The following is a 12620-nucleotide window of genomic DNA, read 5'->3' on the forward strand; positions in this document are numbered from 1 at the left end:
CACGACTGACCACGACACGACCGACCACGACACGACCGACCACGACACGACCGACCCCGACACGACCGACCACGATGCGACCGACCACGAAGCGATCACTACTGTAGAAACCACTACTGAAGAGACCGACATTCAGAAAATCCTACAAGATCCGGATTCGAAGTCAATTTACGAGTCTTTCACTCAAGAATTTGAAAGCAGTGCGAAAAGCTTCATAGCCACCTATGGTGCAAATCCTGAATATTTCTGGAATAAACTGCCCTTGCTCACAGATGGCCATATTGTCAGTCAATTGCTGAAAGTCCTCGGCAACCATTCTGAGATGAGCCATCTGACCCAGAGGCTGCTTGAAATTAAATTATACGAACAAGTTCAACTGCTTGAGAATGAATTTGTGAAGTCAAAAAGCACTTTGCGAAAGGGTGAGACAATTAGAAGCGTGGCTCTCCAACGCGTGTTAGGTCACAAACCTTCTCGGGCGGAAGTCTGGAAAGTTGATCGCGGGGAAAAGCTATCAAATTTCGAGCTCATCGATTTGTTCCGTATCTCAAAGCCCAATTGGATAAAGTGAGTTGATTCCTACTCTTTTCATACGGGTTCTTTTCATACTGATGACTTTAGTAGGTGGCGTAAGATCAAACTGTCAAAGGTCCAACTGATACGACAGAATCTGAGACCAGTTCAAGCAGAGTGGGCGAAAATACTCACCGACGCTCTGTGGAAAGTCTACAAGCATATACCTTCGGAGATTCCGTTCGTCCATGAATCAAGAGAGAGAGAAGCACAAACCATAGATTCCGAAGTGGAGAATCCTCAACAACCCATATTGTGTTATCACACGTCAGCCGACTTGGTTGACAGCCAAGGCGATCTCGAGAGCAGGAATGAGGAAACGCTAGACAACGAACCAAGTTCGAATTCCGCAGAAGCGATTACCTCTAACAAGCGATCAGCGTGTGACCTCTATCCAACATCTGCGAAAAGACAATGTCTTAAGCAGGTGGCGCTTCCTTTAGAATGCCGCAGAGTGGAATCAGACCCTCCAAACAACCGGACAGCAAACCCTTGCAACAACAATTCCTCCCATTCCTGGACACTAAATGCTTGTTGCCAACGTGATTTCGGCGCTCAACCCAATTCAGCCATAGATTATCAAACCTCTGGATTTTCACTGTCGCATAATTCGACCGATATGGATTTCGACTCAATAAGGCAACAGCAAGATTCGATTAGCCGAGCATCAAACGGAACTCCGAGACCATACGATGAGGCAGCTATCCCTCAAGGACAGATTCAAGTGCTCGGAGTCCAAGCCGGGTCCCGTGGACCTAGTCCTGCACCAGTAGTCGGCAATTTTGTATATACCGACGATTACAACAATGGCCCCGACCCAATAGACGCAATCATAGCGTCTGCGGAACCTCGAATTCCTTGGCCTAGGGGCATGGATGGTTACGACCCTGATTGCAATCCGGTAGACGCGATCATTGCGTCTGCCGAACCCAGGGTCCCTTGGCCTTCGATAGACGGCATAGTTTCAGTCGAAAGTGGAGCATACCAATGGTCCCTGTCAAATCAACGCCCCATTGCAGCAACATAGTATGAAGCAGTCAGATGACAACATTAGGGTAAATCATTCAAGAATTCGGCTCATCAAATTAGGTACTATCGAAATATATGTGGCTTTGTTCTGTAACCCTGATAGTAGGTAATCTCAGTCTGATTTCGGCTCTGGGGGTAAGGCGAGGACGTAGTAAAGCGAGCCAGATACAACAATCTCGTCTTCAAAGTAGAATGGCTGCGAACCTTGAGTGAGTACGGGACCATTTTCGACTTGAGCTGTTCCCCTGATAATGTGAATAGGGATAAGATAGGCCGCTGTCTTCAGTATCCTTGCGCCTCTTGTGGTCTTCCAAGCTTGTAGATCATGGCCCTTCAAGCCTGGTAGTGTCGATGTCAATCTTCCCAGTTCAGATTCAAGATTTGTGTCGACACAGATTGAGGTATCCTTGCCCCGTTTCTCCCACTCTGCCCCCTCAAGGAAAGCTACAAACTCATTCGGTATCTCCAGCTTCATTTCAAGACCGGCCTCAGGAACGGTTTTGAGGATTGCGGGGTTGTCGCTATTCGCTGCGAGTGAAAAGTTTTAGCAATGAACTAGAATCGTGGAGTGACATAACATACATTTGCTCTCGAATAGCAAGTACTAGCGGCGAATGGCGACTAACTTGAGATGAATATATTTCGACACCTTTAGAATAAGAATAAGAACGTGTGATAGTGTCTGCGCGGAAAAAAAGGTATCTAGTGGAGGGGTTTTCCAAGAAATGTTTTTGTTGCCCAATATTAATACGTTCTTCCTGTTGACCCACTCACGCAGTTTTCACCCATCTGATTACTGCGGTGGGCGGGGCAGGCAGCCATCCCAACTTTACCTACCAGGAGAAGCGAATAAAAATAAGAAATCAGTGTTACCGCTCATTCTCCTTCCCATATGCAAGTTTAGAAAGCCCATCAAATTTCACTTTTCTTCGACAACCGGATCCCAGATTTGTGCGGCGCTCTCACGTGATATTGGATTGGTCATCATCAGGGAAACAATCCATAGTTAGATACTTATCCGTCGATTCGCATTACACGATCCCGGGGACACCTCGGCTAGTTTTGTCGTCGAGCAAGCACCATTTAACGAAGACATTGCTGGGGCTGATACGGTCTTCAAACGACGTCGAAATTCTATACGCATCTTAAAACAAATCATTGCAAAGGAGGGAACGAGTGTAAAAGTTTCTTATGTCAGACTGTGAAATATGTATCCAGAAATCTGCCTAATGCCCAAACTACAGTATCGAAGCACAACATAATGAGCTAAGAGTAACAGTGCCTTTGAATCGATTTACCAGAAGTTAACTACGCGTCTTGTTTGCCCTCTATCGCCACTTTAGAACCGAGAAAGGGAACATTCACAAGGGCCCTAGTGTGCGAAACTCCGATATTGAAGAATTGTCTCACCTGCTATGAGGAGGCTTTGAGAGCTTCAACCCCTGCCGATAAGCTACGGTATGATTTCAAGTCCTTCGAGGTTGTTGTTTGTGGTTGAAAATCATGCCAACGATTCTGTTGTTTTCTCTGCATGGTGAATTTTCCAATCTTATGCTCTGGCTTTGATCGCTCATCCACTAGATATGGAAGAGTTACCAGAATACGACATCTCGAAGTCTTTCGCGGCGCTACGACCGATACTGAGTTGATGATTCTATGTTACGGCCTAGAAAATTGAGAATGAATTGGCATGTGATAGAATTCTTGAGCCTTCGTTTACCGAGGTGATAGGTATCTTTGTATTCCAGAGTAGCACGGTTAAAGATCTGATTCTCTCAGGTTCATTCCTGATGATATATGCGTCTTAGCAATAGTAGACAATTGATGGTCCTGAGTCTATGGCGCACAGAAGGACATTCTGATACAGGCGGTTATGAAAGGTCGAATTTTACACGTCACGAAATCTCATTACCGAATACTTTTTAGCCATTTATAGGTTAGTGGTCTCAAGTAAGGGTCCGGGTGTATTTTTGCGGAGCCTAGGTTGGCAGGGCATTTGTGCAAATTATTATGACCTGAGACGACTGAAAACCGCGTACGCATAAGCCAAAGGGCTTATGGACCAGCGCGACAGCGGACGAGTTTGCCACTCAAATGCTAAGGCCCCTCTAGATCATCGAAGATACGTTTATCGGTGATTTTGCCGACCTCCTCCAACCACGTTCCTGTTTTTGTACCAGAAAGCCGGTAACCTTTATCGAAAAGGGTAATATTTTTGAAGCTCCCCAAGCATTGGCAATTCGCGCCTATCCCTCCCTAGTAACGAATCTGTCTCTTCAACACTAAGACCCGAGCGACCCAGAGAGATATCAACGGACAATCCCTAACATTCTTTGTGAAGCCTTCAGATCAGCCTTAGTTGTCATTATTCTTTGTATCTAGCCTCCCCAAATTGGTCACTGGGTGGTAGTGTTCACTTGTCGGATTCGTCCGCTCTCAAGGTCAAGCCGGACAAACACGCTGCTGCGATGCTCCAGAATTACATTCTGCGCTTCAGAGGTGACTAGTGTCTGCCGAGCGTAATGCGACCGCCTGGATGGAGTATGCGGAGGAACGCGAGATCTACATGGTTGGTTAACTGAATAGAGGGATTGGAGCACTAAAGCAAATGGCATTCGAGTGCTCTACCTGCTTATACTTGGGAAGCTTTAGTAGATAGTGAGACTAGAGACGCAAATGTCAGTTGGGTATAGATTGTCCACCTGAAAAAGCCCGCAACCCACCTTACGTTTAATGACAGGTATAATCATTAGTCACACGATTGTGCAACCGTGCCTCATTGAAGACGTGCTTCACCCCTGGTTGTGATGAGTAATCCAAGTCAGGCTGCCTCTTTTGACACGTGATGTCGTTCTTCACGATATCTTTTTTCGAGGACGATTGAAAACATCTGTCGCCAAGTGAGTTTTGGAAAATTCGGTTCCATTCATCGTACCCGATTCCGTAACTAGTGATCTCGCGGTCTTCACCTTTTTAACTGGTAGTCGGGTAGTGTGCCAGGGCAGTCGTGAAAGCTAAAATATGCATCAATACACTTGCTCAAACCGATTTTGCATGATGTTGGAAAGTATCCAGAGAAATATGCTTTGAGTCGAGAGACTATAAAGCCACCGCTTTAATTCTAGCATCAAAGATCTGATTAGGTTTAGGGCACAGAGGTATTCATTTTAAGTCATCATGATGACATGCTCTATAGTGCTGCACTAGTAAAGATTCATATTTCCCACCAGAAAACGAGGCCTGATCATCAGCTTGTCCCTAAAGTTAACGACAAACCATACTTGAGGATAGAAACAAAATGATCGATCTCCGGAGGATTAAAAGTGGCAAATAGAGCACCTATACTCGATTCATTACTCGAAAGCTTGTTAGCAATGCGTTAAGGCATGCATTATGCTTGTCGCAAACAAGCAATTCACAACCGTTCACGTTCGTCATCGCCTTGTCTTCTCGGGTTATGATTGGGTTCGCCTCATCAGGACTTTCACCTGTAGCTGGGTCGTCAAAATCCTCGTCTGTTTTTCTACCGGTGGTGGATAATATGTTTCCTAGCGGATATCTACTTACCATCTGAAACGCGAATCCTGACAGAATCCAACGAATCGGCATGGGATGTGGTCATCTGACCATTTCTTCGAATGCGAATGCCAAGGCAGAGATTAGCGTCACACAGCTTGCTGTGTTTGTAAGCTTTATGTATAATTGACGAAGGCTTTTCCCTTTTGTCGCCACTATCTTAACTAGACTAGAATTGCGTGGCTTGATACAACGCCTGGGTGGTTCACCGCCCACGGGGCCGCTACTTGAGCGGTGATGCTGAGGCTCACCGCTCGGTTGTGTTCCTTTTACAACAAATGCAGTGTACCTACTCTATTACGCCACATTGTGGCTCACCTGATATCAATAATGTCTTTCTTACGACGAACGATAAGAGGATACGTAACGTCAGTTGACAATACAAAACAGTACGACAACGTCAAACAATTCGTCCGTCTCTAACCACGACGACAGTTTCTCTGCTTTGAGGGACTTTTACCGCCCCTCTTCTCTGCAATAAGAACTGATCTACCTGTACTGCGCTCTTTTTATTATAACATCTTATGAGCGCTAACCCGTCGTTCACATTCACCCCTTTTATTGAGACCTTTAAATCGACCGTTCTACAGAATATTTGTTTTTCACAGGAGCAATCTTTAGAAATATTTGATCTTCTTTTAAAGATCATGGAAAATCTAAGAAATGCAGCGGCCTTCATTATCACTCTTGGCCAGAATTTAGTTAAGCACCCAAGACGGTTCTAACTGTCATGGGTCAGGGCTTGCCGTAGTTGTGACCGAATGGACTTGGTGGGGGCATGTTTGGTCGGCGCTTGCTTAGAAACCTTATCGTATGATACATAAAATTGTGCCTTGTTCCTATCGAACAGAAGTAGCTGATATGCCCGACAATTCGAAACTTGTTCCGAAGCTGAAGTTGTGAGCTTTGCGATCAATATGTAGATAGTTAAGACTCGGAAACCTTACTAAAATGGCTTGAAGGTCCTAGTACAGCGGTCAAGTGCTACAGGATGCTCAGGAGTCGAATTGACTGTTGTCTCAGCCATGTGCGCGCTAACAGCAATCAAGTGAATGTAGGCGCGAGACTTTACTCCCCCACGCCTAATCGTAGTTCCGAGTCGAAAACATGAGCTATTATCTTCCGTAGGAAGGCGGGCTGACGAGGGGGAAAGCGGCTGTGCAGCCTTTCCTTTTTCTCGATTGGCCTGAACATAAGTACTATTCTGCATATCTAGCATGGTCTGAGCGATTGCGTTCAGCCTCATCATTGGAAGGCTTAAGTGGGTCTTGAGAGCAACCGGATCCAGCCTTTCGCGCTCGCTCAAGCTGAGCGTTAGTCAGCCGATACGCTCGGTAGCTTGAAGACGACGTGAAAGGTATAAATAGAACCAGGGCCTCCCTCGTAAGTGCGACAGAGCAGAAGTTCTTCGTCGTCGATCTGTCAAGCAGAAACTTCACAATATGTATGTGTTGTCACTTGTGTATGTTTATATTTGACTAATGATCCGACTCCAGCATGGATTTCAGCCAAAGTCCCATGTCAAATGGTGTCGTACCAAGAACCGTCCAGATCAGCCCGCCAGGTGGAAAAGCTTTGGACGAAGCCGAGCGGATCGCGGGCGTTCGATCGCGTGCGGTTCGTGGCGCCGAATCAACCATCATCTCTGTCTGCATAATTCACCTTCCACCTTCTGCCGATGGAAACTGGATCGACCGGGATTTGTGGTTGCAGGATCTGCAGACTGGAGATGTTACCGATGAAGATTCTGCCATTGCACAGTCTCTTCGAAGAAGGATTGCGGACGACATTCGTTCTACATCTTTGGAGTTTGAGCCATCTTACGGGGGAACCCTCGTCAACCTTTCATTCGAAGAAGCCGGTCTAACCCCTTCCCTTTTTGCCGCTCTTGAAAAGGAAGGCATAACGCCCGGCTATATACCCTACTCTCCGGACAACGGCATGGTGACCTTCACCGCTTCAACCTGATTCTGTTTTGAACGCACTGCAAGATGTCGCACAATATAACAATCGTTGATAACATGCAATCTGGGCTTGGGGCAGCATAACGCCAAGACGTTAGCCGACCTAGCAGAGCAACGTGCTAAATTCTGTTACATCGTACTTCGTCACTTGGGTTTTGCATATGTTCTCTCTTTCGTGGGGTTTATCCTGTTTCTTACTATTTCGTGGTCGGCTCTAGTTAGTGGCTGGCGGCAACTTGCCCGCGGAGCAGGAATGGCAGTCCAATTATTCTCGGTTTATTGTGCATTAAACAAGGGTGAAGAGGCCAGATAATACTGTATGTGGTAAGCTGCAAGAGCTGATAGGGGTCGTGTGCACCACAAAACATCCACCAAGCGCGCTATCTATGCATCTCAAAGGGCAGCGGTTTCATACCTGGCCCATCACAACGAGACTCGCCGGGTTTTATGATTCCTAGGTCTTTCACCATCTGAGAGTATGCTGCCCCGGTCCGAACCAAGCAACAGGCTGCAAACGGGGCTTCAGCTAAGTCACATCCTCTCTCTCTGATCAAGAACCAGTCGTCAACGTATCCCGGAAAAAAGCATAGCAGCCAGGCTTAAACTCGCGACGCTCAACGTGCACTCAATAATATTTACTCAAATTGCAGCCTAATGGTGTATTCATTGCTGCTGTCCGGACGTCATGCCCCATCGTCGAAGCACAGACAATCTCCAAAATCCGATTGTCCAATCGATCTGATGCGTTGACACAACACGCAATTGGACAAATACATTGACCGATGCACATGGCGCAGCATAGCTGCGCTGAGTATCATTAACACTGTTGATGTAGAGGGAACAAAGTCTTAAGAATCATTCACAACTATATATTCACGCCCTGAGAATGTTCATTGAAAAAAAAAAAGCTTAGACGAGCTTTGATTTTCGACTTTCACCGCTCTACACTGGAACCTCGACCGACTTTGGAGCGGTCACGAGCCCCAAAAAGACAATCACGTCAACGAGAGATAGACGATGAAAAATGGCTTTGTGCATCATAAAGCAATGTGCTTGTTTTATTGTAGAACCCGTCTTCTGTGAAGATCATGAGACATCCAAACCAAAATCCTCTTCCCCGCAGCTCCTGCTGATCATCTGATAGTTGTAATTCAGACAGCCAGATCGGGTCCAAAATCACGTTCATCGATATCAAGAAATCCTTGATTTCCCAGTCTTCTCCACCGCTAGCCGATAACAGCGGAACGCGATGTCCAGCAAATTCCAAAGCTTAGGTACTCGGATAATTGATAGACGGCGACCTCTGACTAGGGGTGAGAAGCATAGACTTGTGCGTAGTAAAGGACGTCAAGCTTGTGGTTGACGAGAACAATATAACCAAATGGATGGATCTGTTCCTCGGATCTCTATTGTGTATTGAAGTCTGGAGTAAAATAAATCTATGATCAATAGAATATGCAGATTGTGTTGAAGCACAAATAGACATGGTATATCACAAGGAACAAAGCATGTCATCTATCGAATGGCAAGGATAGATGGCATACTGTGACCAAAACTGGCGTCTTTTTGGTAGAGGAAATCCTTGTTACTACTGATGGTTGGAGCGAATAGCTCCAGAACGTTATAGATGCCGTAAAATGTGGTTCGATGATCTGATCCACCCTAGCTGACATGTGAGGCGAACCAGAATCAGAGCAAGGCAGGGCTCTCAATCCGAATATGTGCCTGCTTCAGCCATATCCAATGTGCCCTTTCCCCGAGACAAGGCAGCGATTTCCCGTCTCCCAGTGTTCCGGAAGCTTTCACTATGCCAGCCTTGCCCGCCACTTCCAAGTGGACACGGCGCCACTCAGATGTTCCTACCAAACCTTCACTGGAATTGTTTGGATCATCGGGGAGGGGAGGGAAGTCGAAGTCTAAGTTCAGCGGAAAGTACCGACTGTTGAGAGTCACAAACGGTCTGGTGAAGAAAGTCGATTGAAATGTGAGGTCAAGGAATGGCTCGCCACCGCGGTAGGGTGACACTGTGATTCGACTGTATGGAAAATTGCCGGACTGCGCTGGCGTGAATTCAAAGACGGCACACTGAACCAGCCGAAGTATCAGAGTCGAGGAACACAAGAGAAGGGAGAATCAGGCTCACTTACTGCCTTGGGCACATTCCAATTCTTGCAGCCTATATCAAAATGAGCTCGTCAGCCTGGCCGCAGTATCATGTTCTATTGCAGGTTCTGTGGGTTTTTGTTCGGCCACCAGATCACAACACGGGGTGGCTTACCACTGTGCACAGCTAACGGCTTCGATACGTACGCCCTCGTACAACGATAGGCCTGTTTGCCATTGCCTGGATGCCGGAATGCCCCTGGAATCCAAAGCAGCTCATCGTACATTCCTTCACCGTGGTCAGCAGCTGCAAAGTCCTCGGGAGAGCTCGACCTACCGATGGGGCTCTCATGATACCGAACGATCACACAAGCCTGCAATCCGCCGGCGTATTTCTGATCGGCAAACGGAGAGCCGTGCTCCAGATCATGGTACGAGGCCACGGGTGGCTGTTTTGCGAATGAGAGGCCAGCAAAGCAAACAAGAACGTCTCCAACTGCCCGGTCCCACAAATTCGCGATATCGGAGAATTGATCCTCTTGCTGCCCTTGTGGGTCTACCGGGTACTCCATGACCAAGGAAAATAGAGCAACGAATGATGAGATGTTGCAGTGATGGGCAAGGATCGTCTGCTCATTTATCGAATTAATGCACTGTGGCTCGTCTGAACTTCGGCTACAGACAGCCATTTGGTATGAGGAGATCTGAGCTTACGCCTTGGAAACGACTAGTTTCATCCCGCTAAGCGCTATCGCTCAATTGTGCAATCGATGGGTCAAGCGCAAGGCTGTTGCACAGTTGCAAGAGGCGCTGGGGACGGTCTCATCACCCGTTTGTGGCCGAACCTGTCAGGGTGTAGCGTGAAGTGACGGCTTTCTGTAGAACCAGCGCTCGTCCAAGTGTTGGTGCTTACAGTATCAATTACTGAGAAACAGCCGTTGGGCTTTTTGTCAGATCTCACGCCGGCTGGTTGTCGACCCCTGGACATAACTATAAATGTCAATGATGCGGTGCCGGTGTGATACGATGCAATCAGCCATCTAGCAACAACCGCTTCGCCATGGAAACAGCGCGATTTCACACGAATGACTCTGATCTTCTGATCCTAGGTCTCTATGGTGTCTTTCTCGGCTATCAATTGTGCAACAAGACCCGCTCATATCGACCCCGGCATCCAGGTTCGCTAGTACTCAAGTGCAGGCCGGTCCATAGCTAATGGTGTCTGTAGCCCTTTTCTGGCATGTTCTCGCAGGCCTCATTGAGCTGGTGCTCTACTACCGCACCCCGCGGTGTGGCAGAGGGGCCGTAATCGCATGCTGGGTGCACTCCTTTACCTCTCTGGCTTTGGTGAAAGGGCTTCCTAATGGCTATCCCCCCCACACCCGTATGCCACTCCCAGCGCTCCGAGGCTGCTTTTCTTGAGTCCACTCACTGATCATTTGCAGGTCCCGTATACCAGGCCGGTTCCCTCATGAGGTCGGCGTTGGTACTGCACGCCTACATCACCCAGACCGCTATGGACTACCACTCCAGCATCATGCCCTTGCACGGGTTTGTGTACACTCGCGCGTTGATCTTTTTGCTGGGAACCATGGGACCTACTCGGAATTTTGTCAAGAACGTCAACAGCCCGTTTGTCTATGCACAATCCGTCCTGGGGGCGGCTCTGATTTCGGTGAGCCACTGCCGGGGTTCGTGGCCTGTCCCAACGTATCTGGTCTTAGTCCACGGATTGGGTAAGTTGAGTCTACGGGTGCAAGAAAAGTACCAGTCATGCCGGTATGTCAACGGTTCCCATCCACACAAAAGCCGCTGGATGAAGCTGAAGTGCTGCAGTGAGGCAGGCGTCTCGGAACCCTGGTGGAACCAAGCTCTGCGAGAAATGGGGTTCTGCACCCGTGCAGGGCAAGACTTGGCACCCAGTGCACCTCTGATCGGTTATCTTCCCACGGACACGATTGGAGGCCTGTGGAGCAAGTACATCTAAACAAGTGGGGGCCTAGCTCTCGACCGATAACGAATCTATTCACCAAGAGATGCTGGTCATGCTAGATTGAGCCAGTTCAATACCATCCAGAAGCAAGATTCGAGAGCGGCACATGCTCCATTACTCCACCAGTGGCCGCGGTGGCCGGGCAGGACATGGTACATAGAGTCAGGAAATTGGTTTTATGTCATTAGGTGGCAAATGAGAGGCCGTAAGATGAATTGACTGTCTTACTTACGAAATACCTACCCCCCTAGAGCAGGTCCAGACCGTAAACAGTTCGGTGGCTCATCTTAACGCTTGTAGACAGTGCCAGTGTGGAAATAAGTTGCAAAGTCGTCGGGGGTGCGCACCTCTCCCGCAAGTGCATTGAATACGGTAATCCCGATGCAACAGCAGAGGAAGGATGGGGCATGGTCGAGCGACGCCGGGCTTCCTGGCTTCGGCAGGGCGTCTGCCCTCCGACTAAGAGTTGACCTTTTGAGCAGTGCCGTTGTATCGGGAATGGTTAAACAGCCGGTGCTGATTTGGCCCGTCCCAAACTATGCGTTGAATTGAGTAGCATCAGAGTCAAGATAACCCATGTTGGGAGTTAATTGGGCGCAGTCGATCAACTGTGTGACACAATCAACCGACGTGTTCAACTGATCGGTTGCTGAGCAGTAGTGCTATTGTGGAAATAAGTTGCAAAGTTAGCGGGGGTGCCCACTATCTCCGGCAAGTGCATTGGATGCGGTAAGCCCAATGCAACAGAGAAGGGGCGTGATCAAGCAACGCTGGGCAACCTGGTTGCAAGAAGGCGTCTGCACATCAACTATGAATTGATCTCCTGGACTCTGCCATTGGACCAGGATGGGTTGAACAGCCGGTGCTGCACTGGCCACTCCAAGAGTTCGTGTTGAACTGAACAGCATAGGAGCTGAGATGAAGTATTCGGAGGTCACGGGGCTAAATTGATCAACCCTTGCTGAGCTGATCGGTTGCTGAGCAGCAGTTGAACAGAAGGATACAATCAGAGGATGTTGATCAAAGGTGCTGCTTCAATTGACGACCACGGCATGGCCTGGAACGCACTGGCGCAGTATAGTGCGGCGCTAGTGAGTCTGACCCATGGGACAGATTGAATACTGGTAGAGTGGACTGGGAGATGAAAGGAAAAGGTAATGAGTTGAACAACATAGCCAGCAAGCACACCGGGGAGAGAGAGCAACACGTTCAGCAGATGGAGTTGATCAAGGCCCACGCCCAGGCAAGGAATGATTTGGGATGCAACAACCTACGGCACGAGAAGAGGAACGCAGCGGGAAATGAGGAGGCTGGAAGTCCCCACTCGGGACGATGAGTGGGGCTTGCAGGTGGTCGAGCGGGAAATTGGAGCACGTGACGCC

At 48.2% G+C, this 12620-nt stretch overlaps 7 protein-coding genes across 7 annotated transcripts; 3 read left to right on the top strand and 4 right to left on the bottom strand.

The window, feature by feature from the left end:
• On the top strand, positions 1-1706 carry BO82DRAFT_396896 (uncharacterized protein). Its single transcript, XM_025638873.1, has 2 exons — positions 1-567; positions 625-1706. The coding sequence occupies exons 1-2, from the start codon at positions 323-325 to the stop codon at positions 1598-1600; spliced, it is 1221 nt and encodes a 406-aa protein (XP_025485557.1). The 5' UTR covers positions 1-322; the 3' UTR covers positions 1601-1706.
• BO82DRAFT_33319 (uncharacterized protein) lies at positions 1658-2202 on the bottom strand. The gene has a single exon (XM_025633210.1). The coding sequence runs from the start codon at positions 2075-2077 to the stop codon at positions 1715-1717; it is 363 nt and encodes a 120-aa protein (XP_025485558.1). The 5' UTR covers positions 2078-2202; the 3' UTR covers positions 1658-1714.
• Positions 2203-5161: 2959 nt separating this feature from the next.
• On the bottom strand, positions 5162-5329 carry BO82DRAFT_298901 (uncharacterized protein; the record flags this gene model as incomplete). Its single annotated transcript, XM_025632006.1, has 1 exon — positions 5162-5329. A coding segment is annotated over one exon (168 nt), but the record flags the coding sequence as incomplete, so codon positions are not given.
• Positions 5330-6620: 1291 nt separating this feature from the next.
• On the top strand, positions 6621-7146 carry BO82DRAFT_370273 (uncharacterized protein; the record flags this gene model as incomplete). Its single annotated transcript, XM_025637203.1, has 2 exons — positions 6621-6640; positions 6675-7146. 2 exons carry the CDS (start codon positions 6621-6623, stop codon positions 7144-7146), a joined length of 492 nt encoding a protein of 163 aa, XP_025485560.1.
• A 1685-nt stretch (positions 7147-8831) lies between these two features.
• On the bottom strand, positions 8832-9817 carry BO82DRAFT_370274 (uncharacterized protein; the record flags this gene model as incomplete). The annotated part of the gene is made up of 3 exons (XM_025637204.1): positions 8832-9227; positions 9290-9318; positions 9421-9817. The coding sequence occupies 3 exons, from the start codon at positions 9815-9817 to the stop codon at positions 8832-8834; spliced, it is 822 nt and encodes a 273-aa protein (XP_025485561.1).
• Positions 9818-10305: 488 nt separating this feature from the next.
• Positions 10306-11232, top strand: BO82DRAFT_408076 (uncharacterized protein; the record flags this gene model as incomplete). The annotated part of the gene is made up of 4 exons (XM_025639667.1): positions 10306-10423; positions 10474-10629; positions 10691-11024; positions 11082-11232. The coding sequence occupies 4 exons, from the start codon at positions 10306-10308 to the stop codon at positions 11230-11232; spliced, it is 759 nt and encodes a 252-aa protein (XP_025485562.1).
• A 625-nt stretch (positions 11233-11857) lies between these two features.
• Positions 11858-12263, bottom strand: BO82DRAFT_33408 (uncharacterized protein). Its single transcript, XM_025633247.1, has one exon. The coding sequence runs from the start codon at positions 12144-12146 to the stop codon at positions 11925-11927; it is 222 nt and encodes a 73-aa protein (XP_025485563.1). The 5' UTR covers positions 12147-12263; the 3' UTR covers positions 11858-11924.
• Between the last annotated feature and the right edge of the window lie 357 nt (positions 12264-12620).

This window comes from Aspergillus uvarum, assembly GCF_003184745.1.
Source record: "Aspergillus uvarum CBS 121591 unplaced genomic scaffold BO82scaffold_137, whole genome shotgun sequence".
NCBI classification, from domain to species: Eukaryota; Fungi; Ascomycota; class Eurotiomycetes; order Eurotiales; family Aspergillaceae; genus Aspergillus; species Aspergillus uvarum.

Excerpts from the sequence above, each read along its gene's own strand:
- BO82DRAFT_33319 (XM_025633210.1), bottom strand. The coding sequence starts at position 2,077 with ATGAAGCTGGAGATACCGAATGAGTTTGTAGCTTTCCTTGAGGGGGCA.
- BO82DRAFT_33408 (XM_025633247.1), bottom strand. The coding sequence starts at position 12,146 with ATGCTGTTCAGTTCAACACGAACTCTTGGAGTGGCCAGTGCAGCACCG.
- BO82DRAFT_396896 (XM_025638873.1), top strand. The coding sequence starts at position 323 with ATGAGCCATCTGACCCAGAGGCTGCTTGAAATTAAATTATACGAACAA. Across the intron at positions 568-624 it reads TCAAAGCCCAATTGGATAAA|GTGGCGTAAGATCAAACTGT; the intron begins GTGAGTTGATTC and ends TGACTTTAGTAG.